This window comes from Aotus nancymaae, unplaced genomic scaffold (assembly GCF_030222135.1).
Source record: "Aotus nancymaae isolate 86718 unplaced genomic scaffold, 86718_ANA_hifiasm-v0.15.2.pri h1tg000008l, whole genome shotgun sequence".
Taxonomy (NCBI): Eukaryota; Metazoa; Chordata; class Mammalia; order Primates; family Aotidae; genus Aotus; species Aotus nancymaae.
The window spans coordinates 36,425,472-36,440,811 of NW_026988419.1; the positions used below are offsets into that span (position 1 = coordinate 36,425,472).

At 40.8% G+C, this 15,340-nt stretch overlaps 1 protein-coding gene across 5 annotated transcripts in view; it reads left to right on the plus strand.

Annotated features, from left to right (window-relative positions):
* ANKRD44 (ankyrin repeat domain 44) overlaps positions 1-15,340 on the plus strand; it is a 348,906-nt gene that overhangs the window by 189,730 nt on the left and 143,836 nt on the right. For all 5 annotated transcript variants that reach the window (XM_021667764.2, XM_021667769.2, XM_021667768.2 and 2 more), the window contains exons 4-6: positions 316-386; positions 11,548-11,748; positions 12,118-12,205. In XM_021667764.2, the coding sequence (XP_021523439.1) occupies positions 316-386; positions 11,548-11,748; positions 12,118-12,205 (360 nt within the window). The remainder of the gene's footprint in view (positions 1-315; positions 387-11,547; positions 11,749-12,117; positions 12,206-15,340) is intronic.

Genomic DNA, 15,340 nt, shown 5'->3' on the forward strand with positions numbered 1-15,340 from the left:
CTCATGCTTGAGCCTGTCTGCCTACCCCATAGCTTGAGAAATTAGTGAGCAATTTATAGGCATCATGTCCTGTCTATCCAAAAGCCTCATGGAAACTGGCTTCTTTTTGCCAAAATATCTGGCTAGTCCCAGATTTTTAGATAAAGCAGATTTCTGATGGCCCCCCAGCCCTAAATCTTGTCAGAACATGATAATACAAAGAAAAGAGGTGGTGGTTTTGTCAGGCAAATGGGATCAAGATACAGCATTTGACTTAACGTCAGCAGAGTTTCCCTTGACTCCAGCATGCCTCTAACTTGTGCTATTTGATTCCAGGAGCTCGTGTAAATGCCAAGGACAACATGTGGCTGACCCCACTGCACCGGGCTGTTGCTTCCAGAAGTGAAGTGAGTGATTACCACATTTAATCTAATACCTACTGTGCCTAGAAAAAGGAAAATTCTTGCTAGTGAATTAAGAATCCTTACTGGTAAGCAAAAGGCTTTTACCTCTAATGTAAGAGGGTTACCCAAAATGAACAGCTGTTTATTTGAGCATCTCCTGCATGCCAGACATGGTGCTGAGTGGAGCTGGGGAGTATCTGGGGTAGTTCAACATGCACAGCACGATCCTGGACTTCGATGAGTTCTCAGCCTGGGGAGGAGCCAAGGCAGAAAGCAGATCAGTACAACGTCATCATTGACTTGCAGGAGGAAGCAACTAACTACCTGCTTGAATAGATGAAATCTTCCAGGAAGAGATGTCAGTTGAGCTGGTCCTTAAAGGATGAATAAGGGCTTAACAGGCCAGGAGAAGGAGGGAGGGCTGAGGCAGGGAAGTGAGTGAATCAGGGGTCCTCAGTGAGGTATAACTGGAACTCAGGCTGTAGTGGAAGGTAAGTCTATAGTGGAGGCTCAGCCAGATGACAGAGGGCTTGGAATCCTCTGAGCAATGGAGAATGGTCACAGGAGGGGAGTGATATGCTCAGATCTCTATTTCAGAGAATCTTTGTGGTGGCAGCGTGTGAATAGGCTGAGGGGGAGGGACCTTGGGGAGGAGGGCCAATAAGAGACCAAAAGAGGCTTGAAGCAGCTGGGATGAGGGCATAAAGCTGAGTTCATTATTTGAGAGCTCCTTAGAGGTAACCCTGGTAGGATTTGGTACCTAGGAGGGGTGAGGTGGCAAAGAAGCTGGTAGGTGAATGGTGATGCTGTTAACAGAAGAGGCACAGAGCAGTGGAGCAGGGGCCAGGAGGCTGGGGGGTTCTGTTTGAGAATGCTGAGTTCAGCAAACATGTCCTTGGAGTGGGAGCTCCATGAAGGCAGGGGTCTGTGCTTTGTTCCAGGATGTATCCCAAGCCCAGCACATTCTAGGCATTCAAGAAATAATTTGTTGTTGAATTCTGGAAATTCGAGTGAAGATGGCTAATAGGTTATCTATTATTATTTATACAAGCCTACCACTCAGGGACAGGGAGGGATGATCATCAAACTGTGGTAAATGTATCAGGTTGCTCAGGAGAAGCATAAGGAATGAGAAGACCAATGTGAAGGCAGGGTAGCAGAGAACCCTGGTGAATGTCAGTCTTGAAGCCTGGTCGGAGGAGATGCCCACCATAGGGATATAAGAGGTTCTAACCTTGTATGCACTTGGTGCTGGATGACTGGCCTCCGTAGCTGAGTTTACCAAGTGAAGCTTCTGCTCTGCTACTGGAGAAGGTGGTGTTCTCCAGGTACACCTAGGAATAAAAGGTTTTGCTGAGAATGAATATACAGAAGTTGCAGGTGTCTTTAGCTATTATTGGTGTCAGCTTTTCCTCTTTGGCAACTATCTGGAAATTTCAAAATATACTTGGTAGATGACAGCTCAGTAGTTATAGTTTTTCTTGCTGCACTTTGTGATTTTAGTAGTTTTAAAAAAGGCTTGGTTATGTTCTCTTTCCAAAATTCCCACATGTAATGAGAGAGGTAAATAACCCTAAATGGCCTGGCCCAGACCCTGGAGAATTTGGAATCTTCTCCTAGTTCCATATATTATTTCTGTTTTGTCTGGGAAAATGAGTGCAGTGAGCTGACTGAGCGGGTATGACCAGTTTCATGAAACCAACTCCTTCATAGAGGAGTATTTCCTGGCCTTTTAAGACCACTTGGTCTTTAGTAAATTTAAGTGTCTCTTTAAAAATATGTATGGATTTGTTTCCTCTTAAAAGAACTGGGTCTTTTTAGTTGGGAAAATAATTTAGTATGCATTTCCTATATGACAGGTACCTTTTCTTTGTAGCTGATGGAGCTACCAAGAAAACTAAGACTCATGGCCTCTGCCCTTGGGAAATGTGTAGTCTAGTAGAAAAGAAAGACATAAAAAAGATGATTTCAGTACTCTGTGACCTTTCCCAAGTGATCTCTACCTTTGTTAGCTCAACTAGCTGCAAAGACTTCAGTCCTCAAAACATCCATCTTCCGTCAACAACCAGTCTCTGTAAGTGTCTTAAGTGTGTTTGAATCCAGTCAGCCTAATGATGGACTGACCTTCCTCTCTGAGAAAGGCATTCGTTGCTTCTCTAAGTAATCTACTCCCTCTGTAGGTTTGCAGGGAGGAAAAAAGAATCCCTTGCCAGGTAGGAATTAAATGCAAACAAACCCTGAATTGTAAATAATTGGTTCATATATGAGTTCATGAAAGAGAATGTCTTCATATTAATATCTGTCACAGCAAGTTGAACAGTTTTTTATGAAAATTGGAGTCTCTGTAACCACTGTTAGAGCTGACGACGGAGAAGACATCTTAACTCCAGGTACATTGCTGTGCTGTGGAAGTCCTAAATTCAGATTTCCTTCTTCTTTGGAATTTGGTCCTATTGCTATTATTTTATGCCTCTCGTAGCTGATACTTGGGGAAAAGAAAGTAGATTTGAGGGGAAGAAAAGAGAAGGTTTGGACTGGTATTTTGGAATTTAACTGTTAGCACTTGTCAAGATGGATATATGGTTTCAGCTGAGAGCTGGCACATGTCTCTTCCTTAGACTGGTAAACACTGATATTACATGGCCATGTGTTTAAAACCATTTCTTCATTGAAAAGTTTATAAACTCTGTTCTGTCTGTCCTCAAAGCCTATTTGCTTATAAAATATAAGTAATTGATCTCTCAGGGTTTGGGGTTTAATCAGGGAAGCAGAACCATCGTGAGATACAGAGTAAGATATTTATTATAGGAATTAGATCTTACACACTTGTATAAGCTGCTGTGGTCTATGTAAGGCTATCACCTTGGAGTCTGTGAGGCCCTGAAGTCACTGTAGGTCAGCAGAGTCTACAGTGGAAAAGCTGGATATGAAATAGGGGAGAACAGGGACAAACTGGAACCAAGGTCTGTTTAACACTGCCTCCAACATCACGGACATGGGTGACTTGCAGAAGTTTCTGCTCATACACCTGGCCCAAGAATTGGAGAAATCAAAGAAGATGCCACAGGATCTGAAGAAGCATCAAGCTGGGTACTGCCCCTTGCCAATGTGGTGATCCAGCCTATTAGTGACATTGTGTGCAAGCTGCAACACTGCCTGGTGCCCAAAAACGTACCAGTCAGGCTGCAGTTTCACTTATGCCTTCCAAAACTCATCAGATAGCTCTTGTGGCCAACCCTAAAGGGAGTACTACAGAAAAAGGAATTCTGGGAAATGTAGATCAACTCGGTTAACTTGGCACAATGCAAAACTACCATAGAAATTGTTATTCTATTTTAATTAAAAAGATCTTCTAGACAGTAAGCTCCTTGAAATGTGTGCAATGCCTATTGCTTGCCATTGTATTTCTAGCATCTTGTCTCGTTAGAAAAGCTTTTTTTTTTTGAGTGATTCATTAAAGATTGGATTTTCAATTTAAGCTATAATAATTTTCTGTGTACAACTGGTAAGATAGAACTGGTATATACCATACCAGAATACTGATGGTAATCATCTTTTATGCATGCAGTGTAAACAGAATTGAAGCATGTTTACGGGAATGTGTACACTAAAAGCCAACTAAGCCACTGAAACCTGCAAAATCAGGGCTAGTTTCACAATTGCATACACCACAGATATCAGTGTAAGTCAAAATTTTGAAGCCTTCTTTTCATCCAGGCGCAAGATTTATGTTCAGATTTCTGTGTCTGGAAAAATAATATGCATTGCTAAGTTCATTTCCTAGGTTATAGCAATAAGAGTGTCACATCACAGTATTGATTAAACATTAATCCATGCCTGACATTATGTCCACCATAGACAAGAAAGTAGATCAAGACATAATCACACCCCTTGAAAATCTTCCAAAATATAACTGAACTCTAGAGATAAATCTTGAAGACTTATTTGATGCTGACCAGGCTGTCTTGTGTATTCCCTTCTAGATTGAATCCCATAACTCTTTCCTACCCTTGACCTGCTCCCCAAGTTTGGCACATCTGGGATTCCCAGGTTGGAAACAGCTTGGAGCCAAGCAGCACTGTCTCCTTATTGGCTCCCTAAAGGCTTCTCTGAACTCATCCTCCTTTTTTTCTTATGCACTCCCTAGGCTGTGAAGAAGTGAAGAGAGGTTCTTAATAAAAGATTAGGGAAACATCTTTTACAATGCTAGCTAACATAGATAAGCAAGATTTGGGGCTGCCAGTGGGAATATTCTGAGGTGTTCTTGTGAAGCCTATTTCATATTGTTTCCTGTGTTCAGTTTATTCTTGCTTTTCTTTCTGGAAAAGAGCAGCTGTAGGGGAAAGGAATGAAATACACACAAACCCGGAAAGAAACGCACATTTATGGAAGCCCAGTTGGTGGAAGGCATTGTTAAGTGTGCTGCAGGGGGCCCAAAGGGTGTACAAAGTGTGGCTTTTAGTTTTAGTAGACAGTACTTGGGGAGATCACCAGGCATGCAGCCTGCTGTGGCCTATGTCCGGACGTGGCTGGCCCGTCCCAGGTGCCCTTTCTGCTATAACCAGTTGAGAGGAGCCTCAAAGTAGAATTGCTGAACTTTTCACTTCCCCATTCTAGAGACTGTCTTTTGGTTAGAAAAGTTAAAAATAGTTGTATCTTGTCTTTTGAGTGTAGGAGTGAGGACATTGTGTCCATGTACTTGTAGTTACGAGCATTCGTTAAACACTTACTGTGTGCTAGGCAGTATGCTAAGGACTTTCTGTGTATTGTTCCCTTTTAACCTCTGATCCACCCTTCGAGATGGATGCTATTAGCAATACTAATTGAGGAAATGTAATTTCAGAAAGTTACTAGGGAGCCAACGATGTCGATGTCGCAGCCAGAAAGTGGAGGAAAGTGTGACTAGAGAAGTTGCCTGCTTAAACCACCATTCTGTACTGCTTTCTTCAACTCCCATTAGCACCCTTATGGAGCCTGTTCTAGCCAATAAAGCGCATCTATTTTTGGCTTTTGTGCAGACAGAAGACCCAACTGGTATACATATCTTTCCCAGAGCTGAATAAGCCTTTTATTTTATAGTCGAAATGTTAAAAACTTCTGTTTTCCCTTTTCCTCTAAAAAACCATTATCATTATTTTGGGCTGAATGCTAGTAGACAGGAGAATTGGAAACATTATATAGAAGAGTAGAATGTTATTGCTTTCTTTAAATTATCTTCATGATTATAAAAAGTTGTTAATGTATAGAACATAGGTCATGCCTGGAATAGGAAGAAAGTAAGCATTTTATTTGTAATCTATTAGAATGTAGACAAGTGGTACCCAGCTTTAGTGTATTTAAATTATCTGGGGTGCTTGTTAAAAGTACCCGTTTGGCCGGGTGCAGTGGCTCACACCTGTAATCCTAGCACTTTGGGAGACTGAGGCAGGCAGATTACGAGGTCAAGAGATTGAAACCATCCTGGCTAACATGGTGAAACCACGTCTCTACTAAAAATACAAAAATTAGCTGGGCATGGTGGTGCGCACCTGTAGTCCTAGCTACTTGGGAGGCTGAGGCAGGAGAATCGCTTGAACCCAGGAGGCAGAGGTTGTGGTGAACTGAGATCGTACCACTGCACTCCAGCCTGGAGACAGAGGGATACTCTGTCTCAAAAAAAAAAAAAAAAAAAAAAAAAAAAGCTTGGATGGAATTTGGAGATTTATCCATGTCAGGTGAGCTGCAGAACCTGGCTTCTAATTTAGCTCTTCATTATCACGACTTCCAAAGTAGTCAGGCCCCAGTTAGTGCCGGCAAGTCTTTAGCATGAATAAATGACTGTTTGAGGATGTCATCAGTTCCTCAAATGCCATTTCTCACCTGCCTCTGTTAGGCAGCTCATATCTACCAGCCTGGGGAATGCTGCTGAATTTCTGGATTTATCCTGAATGCCATCCGATGCATTAATTAACATGACTGTGAAAGCACCTCACACTCCTGGAGGGTTATAGAACTGGGAAGTCCCTGCAGCCTCTATTGCAGGCAGCAGTGCAGTTCATCCCTGCTGAGACACTGCCAAGCTGTCTAGGGGCTTGAGAATCATAGGAGATTTGCAAAGACTTGCCTGCCTTTACAGACTCCAAAGTGTAGAACTGTAAATGAAAGGACACTCAAAGATGCCACGTGTTGCGTGAATGCTTCTCTAGCAGTAAAATATTATACCACCGTAAAGCCTTTATGAACATGTAATAATAATTTCTGCATAAGCACCAGCAATAAAGGGAAACTCAGTTCAAAAAAAAAAAAAAAAAAAAAAAAGGAGACAGAGGGATACTCTGTCTCAAAAAAAAAAAAAAAAAAAAGTACCTGTTCTAAAACCTCACCCCTAGCGATTCTGAATGAAGCCTATGGTTAGGCCCAGAAATTTGCCTGTTCAAAAGAAGATTCTGATACATGTCATCTACATGCCACACTTTGAGATCTGAGATTAAACACTGGTAGTACTTTAGTGTCTGCCCTTCCTAATGGTTAAAGTCATCACTTCTTAAATAGTTTGCTTAGAATTCTTTCATATTCCAAAGTCTCTAGCGAACTGCCTTTGCACTCCTAGTTCTTAGAATAATTGTGCTCTAATAATAATTAAAATAATGGGTGAGTTTTGTTTGGTGCTTGGTAGTTTTAGAAGAACACTCTAATTGAGCAAATTGGTTGGACATCAATTTATACAATTCTTACAGAACATGAAATTACCACAATTGACATAAAAGCCCCAAATGATTACAGTAATACAGCAAAGCCTTCTGGACTTGAGTGCAGCCTCAGGAACATCAGCCCACAGTAATGTCCTGTTAACACTTACAGATTATTACTTACAGAGTTTGCTGATGATTACAGCAATATATTTATTCTACCCAAATTTATTGAATATACACTATGTGCAAAGCACCTGCCAGGCTTTGTGGAGAGTACAAAAAGTTGTATAACATTTAGACCCTTATCGAAAGCAACTTGTAATTTATGAAATTTGACACTGCTTATGCCTGCAGGGACTATGTGTGGTCATAAACAGTTACTTTTCCATGAGTAATTTATGTCCACTGAAAGGCAATGCATATTTGAGAGTAAAGAAACAAATATTAAGGATGATAGTTTCTAAGATACATGCCTCCTGTTCTCATCTTTTCTCTGTGCCACAGTGTATGTTTCTATTTTGTATTACAAAGTTGAAGTGGCCTTTTGTTAAAAAAAAAGGAGCCGTAAAAAGAGATTGACTGACTTGCAAATGCCATGTCTAGTTCCCTCCTATATGACATCCCATGACAGCTCCTCCTTTCTAGTATTTTTGCATCTTATATAGATGGCCTGCTACAGGGTGTCATCCAACAAGGCCTACAGTCCTAAAACAGAATGTTAACTGGGCTGATGCCTCCATTCAGGGGAAATACCAGAATCCTCACTGGTGTTTGCTCATTATGAAAGAAATAAAGGGTCAGGCACAGTGGCACACACCTGTGGTCCCAGCTCTTTGGGAGGCCAAGGCAGGTGGAACCCTTGAGGTCAGGAGATCCAGACCAGCCTGACCAACATGGGTGAAACCCTGTCTCTACTAAAAATACAAAAAAATTAGCTGGGTGTGGTGGTGCGTTCTTGTAATTCCAGCTCCTCAGGAGGCTGAGGCAGGAGAATCGCTTGAACCTGGGAAGCAGAGGTTGCAGTGAGCCTGGTTGGCACCACTGCACTCTAGCCTGGGTGAAAGAGTGAGACTCTGTCTCAAATAAAATAAAAAAAAGAAAGAAACAAAGGCTTTGAAGGAGCGTGATTCACAGAGTGCCTGCGCACTGGGGCTGGTCCTGTGAGCTTTTATCTTATCTGTTGTGAAAAGATTAGGTGGTCAGAAACTTTTAGGGCAATTCGATAATTTCATGCCCTTTAACTTTAATAATAAAATAATTACATTTATAATTTGTATCTTTTTTTCATTTTCTTCTACTAATTGCTTTTTAATGTATTTTACAAAAGTATTGGCTCAAAAGTGATGGACTTGAAATAATACTATATATATATGTATTTTTTTTTTGAGACGGAGTTTCGCTCTTGTTACCCAGGCTGGAGTGCAATGGCGCGATCTCGGCTCACCGCAACCTCCGCCTCCTGGGTTCAGGCAATTCTCCTGCCTCAGCCTCTTGAGTAGCTGGGATTACAGGCACGCGCCACCATACCCAGCTAATTTTTGTATTTTTAGTAGAGACGGGGTTTTACCATGTTGACCAGGATGGTCTTGATCTCTTGACCTCGTGATCCACCCTCCTCGGCCTCCCAAAGTGCTAGGATTACAGGCATGAGCCACCGGAAATAATACTATTTTTTAAAAATGGTTCTTTACCACACATAGTTTGAAAAGCACTGTTAAAGAATCTTTTCTTGATGGATTAAAGACTTAAATGTAAAACTCAAAACCATAAAAACTCTGAATAAAATCTAGGCAATACCATTTAGGGCACAGGCACGGGCAAAGAATTCATGACAAAAACACCAAAAGCAATTGCAACTAAAACAAAAATTGACAAATGGGATATAATTAAACCAAAGAGCTTCTGCACAAAATAATAAACTATCATCATTATGAACAAGCAACCTACAGAATGGGAGACAATTTTTGCAATCTGTTCGTCTGACAAATGTCTACTATCCAGAGTCTACAGGAACTTAAACAAATTCACCAAGAAAAAAACAAGCCCATTAAAAAGGGGGCAAAGTACATGAACAGATACTTCTCAAAAGAAGACATTCATGCAGCCAAGAAACATGAAAAAAGGCTCAACATCACTGATCATTAGAGAAATGCAAATCAAAACCACAATGAGATACCATCTCACACCAGTCAGAATGGCAGTTATTAGAAAGTCAAGAAACAAGATATGCTGATGAGGTTGCAGAGAAAAAGGACCGCTTTTACTCTGTTGGTAGGAATGAATTCATTCAACCATTGTGGAAGACAGTGTGGCAACTTCTCAAAGATCTCGAAGCAGAAATACCATTTGACCCAGCAATCCAATTATAAATAATTCTATTGTAAAGATACATGCATGCTATGTTCATTGCAACACTATTCACAATAGCAAAGACATAGAATCAGCCCACATGTCCATCAGTGATAGATTGAACAAAGAAAATGTGGTACATGTACACCATGGAATACTATGCAGCCATTAAAAGGAATGAGATCATGTCCGTTCCAGGGACTGGAAGCCATTATTCTCAGCAAACTAACTCAGGATCAGAAAACCAAACACTGCACATCCTCACTTACAAGTGGGAGCTGAGCAATGAGAACACAGGGAAACATGACACATGAGAAGAAACAACACACACTGGGGCCTTTCGATGGGGAGAGGGAAGGGAGAGCACCAGGAATAATAGCTAACGGATGCTGGGCTTAATACCTAGGTGATGAGTTAATCTGTGCAGCAAACCACCATGGCACATGTTTATGTATATAACCTGCACATTCTGCACATGTACCCCAGAACTTAAAATAAAAGTCAATGAAAATAAAAACCTTTAAAAGAAAAAAAGAATCTTTTCTTGATTCAGGAAGTGTTCAGCTTCTCCTCCCCAACATTAGTTTCTTTTTTACCTTGTATATTTCTCTTAGAGCAAGCTCCTGGATATTAATTTTTAGCCAACATGTGATACAGGAGAAGGTAGACTTCTTTAATTTAAAAAATTATTAATTCTCTAAATGGCTTTCAAATTACTCCCTTGTAAAACCAAGTTAAAGAGCTTCCAAGCTTAAAACTTTTGAAAGAGAAATGTAGTTTTTAAAAAGGAAATTATCTGTTTTTAATCAAAGCTTTGTTTTTGCCAAAATATTAAATTTCTATTACATGTATTAAGCCAGTGTAGCAGACTAAGACTTTAGGATTTACAAATGTAAATAACTAAGGAGAATTAACTTTTGAATCTGTTTATGTCAGGATGCTTGACTGGTACTACTTACCAAGTAAGCCCAGTAGAAAATGGCCTGTTAGAAAATGCATGAGCCCGTAAGTCAGCCAGGCCATTACCCTAGACTTCCGTCATCTTGCCTATAAAATAAAGCTGCCTGTGAAATGAAGGGGTCAGCCCAGATGAACCCTAAGGCCTTCTACATTTCAAATATTCCATATGTCTATGAATTTAATTCCATAATCATTTTAAACTACTGTTTTTGTTTGTTTGTTTGTTTGTTTCTGAGACAGGGTCTTTCTCTGTTGCCCAGGCTGAAGTGCAGTGTTGTGATCACAGCTCGTTGTGATCACGTTGAACTGCTGAGCTCAAGTGATCCTCCCACCTCAGCCTTCTGAGTAACTAGGACTTAGAGGCCTGCAACACCACTCCCAGTTGATGCAAAAGTACTGTGGTTTTTGCCATTAAAAGTAATACAATTACTTTTGCACCTATATATGTTTGTTGGTGTTTGTTTGTTTGTTTGTTTGTTTGTTTGGAAGAGATGAGGTTTTGTTATGTTGCCCATGCTTGGCTTCTGTGTTTTTAAGAGCTGCATGGATGATTCCATTGCAAAGCTAGGGTTGAAAGTCATAGATCAAGAGGCTAGAGAGCTGACTGGGCCAACAGAAGCAGAAAGGTGGGAGACTCAATGAAGGTAAAGGAACTCAACAATGGCAAAAGAAGTGACCCATCATAACGTGGAAAACATTGGGAAAAGGTGGAGACAACTCATAGCTTTAAGTTGAGATGGCAACAGAGATGTTACTTCCCATCTTGACCACTTATTCACACGAGGCTGAGGGTTAAGATGTTGGCAGAGAAAACCAAAGATTTATAAACTGATTCAAGAATGTCTGAGGCTTTTTGGTCTATGGATATTTTACCCTGGTATGCACACTTGCACGTGGGTGCTCTCATTTGGCCTGAGAGTGCCTTCTACTTTATAAGGACATCATATACTTAGAAGGTAATAAACCTTCTAATAATGATTAGAGATGTGCCGGGGCTCTTGGCTTGACAAAGAAAGGTAAATCTGTGCCACTCTTTTGATATTTATCGAATATTACCTGGCTTGTCTGGAACCAGCCCGTAAGGTCAGGGAGTCTTTCTCTCCATAGTTCCAGGGTTTGGTGAAGCATCTTACACCAGTAAGTATTGGTTGAATGAACATCTGCAAACCCTGCTTTTGTTGTAGGAAGCAGTCCAGGTTTTGATTAAGCACTCAGCTGATGTCAATGCAAGGGACAAGAACTGGCAGACCCCTCTTCATGTGGCAGCAGCCAACAAGGCTGTCAAATGTGCAGAAGTGATCATTCCCCTGCTGAGCAGTGTCAATGTCTCCGACCGAGGGGGGCGCACAGCCTTGCACCATGCAGCTCTGAATGGCCACGTGGAGGTGGGTATTTTTATCATTCAGAACTGGAATGCTCCCTTCAGACACTTTCAGCCACAAATGGAAACTGATCTTCTTGCTCAGATTTTAAAGAATATGTTGAAAATATTTGTACACCAAACCTTCAGCAAGTATATCATTCTTAACTTTAGAGCCACAATGAATTGAAGAAGCAGGCTGTCACTTCAGTCTTTTCCTCTGACACACGTGACACAGGTCCTGCTCTGACATCATATTTATACTTTGTCAGAACTCCAGATCTCTGACCTGCCTTTAGATTTGATGTTAATTTGGCTCAGATCACCTGCAGGTAGTGAAGAGGCCTCACCGTTATAGAATGTATGCTTGATTTCATGGTTGGTTATCTTTCAGATGGTCAATTTACTCTTGGCCAAAGGGGCAAATATCAATGCGTTTGACAAGAAGGACCGGCGTGCTCTGCACTGGGCGGCATATATGGGTAAGGATTCCATGCATGGAAAGCAAAGTTCAGATAACCTTAACTAAAGCCATGGGTCTCTCGTTGACAATGTAGGTTTTCTCCAGTCTGACTTCTTTTCAGGGTTGGGTTGCAATTGAATGAAGATTTGGTTCATTTTACCGGCATGCGTGGTGTGCTCCAGTCAGGTGGTTGCTTTGTCAGGTATTTATTTATCCTACAAAGAAGAGGAGGAATGAATCATGGCCTGGGCCTCTTTGAATGTGCTTCAGTCTGGATTCGAAAGCTGCACAGATTGTGCTTATTTTAACTTGTCATGGCAGTAAAACAAGGTGTTTTAAAAAGAAAAAGGACTGGCTAGGAAAGCAAGGACAGAAATTCCATTCGTCTTTTTATTTATAAATATTTTTGAAAGAAACAAGAAGGAAGGAAGAAAAGACAAACCTCTGGCTATTTTATAGGAGGAGGGCACCAGAGGCACTGAGGATTATCCTGATAGTCCAATGGCGACAAAACTGAAGGCTGCCGTCCTCATTTCTGCCTGCTTGGCAGAGGTCACGTTTCTACGTTTTTCCTTTTCACTTTTGTTGACAAATCCCACTGACAAATGATAGCTCTCACAGAGTTTATTCTAAGTGTAGACTTGTGGGAAATGAAGAACTAAGATATTTCCTTTGTATTTCTAATTGGGGAACATCCTGCCATTAGAAAAGCAGACAGGATTCTATCAGCACCAAGTCGTAAACAATCCGAATGCCCATCCACAGGAGATTGTTTTAGTAAATTCTGGAAGATCCACACAAGGGGACACTTTGCAGTAACTAGAGTGATGAGTCCATGAGTATTTATTAACATAGAAAGATTCTGTGATATGTTAAGTGAGAGCATATTACAAAGCAGTATAAATAATATCCTCATTTTCATTTAAAAATCTGTTCAGTAATAAACCTGGAAAATAAATGCTAATATTTTAATTGATTGTCTCTAGGGATTTATGATTGTGGATGATTGTGGTTTTAATACCTTTTTGCCTTTCTGAATCTTTTTTTTTTTTTTTTTGAGACGTAATTTCACTCTGTCGCCCAGGCTGGAGTGCAGTGGTGTGATCTCAGCTCACTGCAACCTCCGCCTCCTGGGTTCAAGCAATACTCCTGCCTCAGCCTCCTGAGAAGCTGGGACTACAGGCACCTGCCACCATGCCCGGCTAATTTTTGTATTTTTAGTAGAGACGAGATTTCACCATATTAGCCAAGCTGGTCTTGAACTCCTGACCTTGTGATCCACCCACCTAAGCCTCCCAAAGTGCTGGGATTACAGGCATGAGCCACTGCACCCAGCCTCTGAATCCTTTTAAACAAGCATACATGCCTTTTATCATCACTTTGAAAATTAACCTTTATTGTAGGGAAAAAGAAAGTAGGATGAAGCAGAGATGAAATAAATTTATGGCTAAAGATGGGTCTGAATGAATCGTTGGGTTTAAAAAACCAGAATCGTAAACTTTTATAAGCATTAGCGTGTTTCTTTTTTTTTTTTTTTTTTGAGATGGAGTCTTGCTCTGTCACCCAGGCTGGAGTGCAGTGACATGATCTCAGCTCACTGCAACCTCCACCTCTCGGGTTCAAGCAATTCTCCTGCTTCAGCCTCCCAAGTAGCTGGAATTACAGGTGTGCACTACCACACCCACTTAATTTTTGTATTTTTAGTAGAGATGGAGTTTTACTCAGGCTGGTCTTGAACTTCTGACCTTGTGATCCACTCACCTGGGCCTCCCAAAGTGCTGGGATTACAGGCGTGAGCCACTGTGCCCGGCCCTGCATTAGCGTGTTTTTAAAGAAGTTGCCATGGATTTTCAAGTTGGCTGAAGCATATGAAATGACTGCATGGCACTTGCAGGACTGGAGCCAGTGACTGTGGGAGACAGCTGTGTAGGCTGAACACACACTAAGCTAGTGTGGATAGGATTCAAAGAATGTGAGTTTCCAAGCTTATTCTCTGCTGATATATATACAGCTAAAGCATTTAGATAAGTGACTTTAAAGGAATCAAGTCATTGTCTTGTGTTTTATCAGGATACAAACAGGAATAATAGGCAAAACCAGGGCAAATAGCTTAAGGTAGCACCACTAATAATCGAAAACATATTTTTCTATATATAAGTCTTGGGGAGAAAAGAGTCAAATTTTAATAAAACAAGCCAATACTTTCCCCCACCCCAACAAACACACAAAGTCCTGGAGTCAGTGCTTGTCTTCTACCCTTCAATTTTCAGCCATGTTTAGAGCAATGATCCTGAAGCATCGAACAATCTTCAGTCCCAAAATAAAGGTCAAATATGTTTTTCATTTTTTTTGTGTTTTGTTTTGAGACAGGGTCTTGCTCTGTTGCCCAGGCTAGAGTGCAGTGGTGTGATCTCAGCTCACTGTAGCCTCCACTTCCTGGGTTCAAGTGATTCTCGTGCCTCAGCCTCCTGAGCAGCTGGGACTACAGGCATGTGCCATCACACCCAACTAAGTTTTGTATTTTGTAGAAATGGGGTTTCACCATGTTGTCCACGCTTATCATTCTATGTATAGTGAATTATGGAACAGAGTAAAAGATCATAGAAAAAAAATGCCAACAGGAGCTAAAACTGGAAGGGTTTTCTGTTTGGCTTCTAATTCATGAGGATACTTTTAAGTTAAGCCATATGAAATTGTCATTTTTGTGGGTCAAAATACCATTAAGCAGCAGTATTTTATATGATTAGACAGTAATCTGGGGTCATTCTCATTAATTGATTTTCTTTTTCTTTCATCAGTTTTCCCAAACTGAATTGTCATTGTTAAACTTTTCAGTGACGAATGGCAATTGTTTTCAAAGGCTTCGCTTTCATTTTAACACAACTTTTCTAAGGCTCTCTGCTTATATCTTGGCAAAACCTCACCATTGTTCATTAGCATGGTAACAGGCATCATCACCTAGATCTCCTTGAAGAGAAGGCTCACGTATGAATTATGTTTTTTCCTCCCACAGCATTTACATTATGCCTGACCATAGTAGATACTCAGCAAACATTTGTTGAATAGTTGCCGTGAATCAGCTTTTTACAAATAATCAGCAAAAGACTGGTGGCAATAAAAGCTAACAGTGATAATTTAGGTGAAATGAATCAGC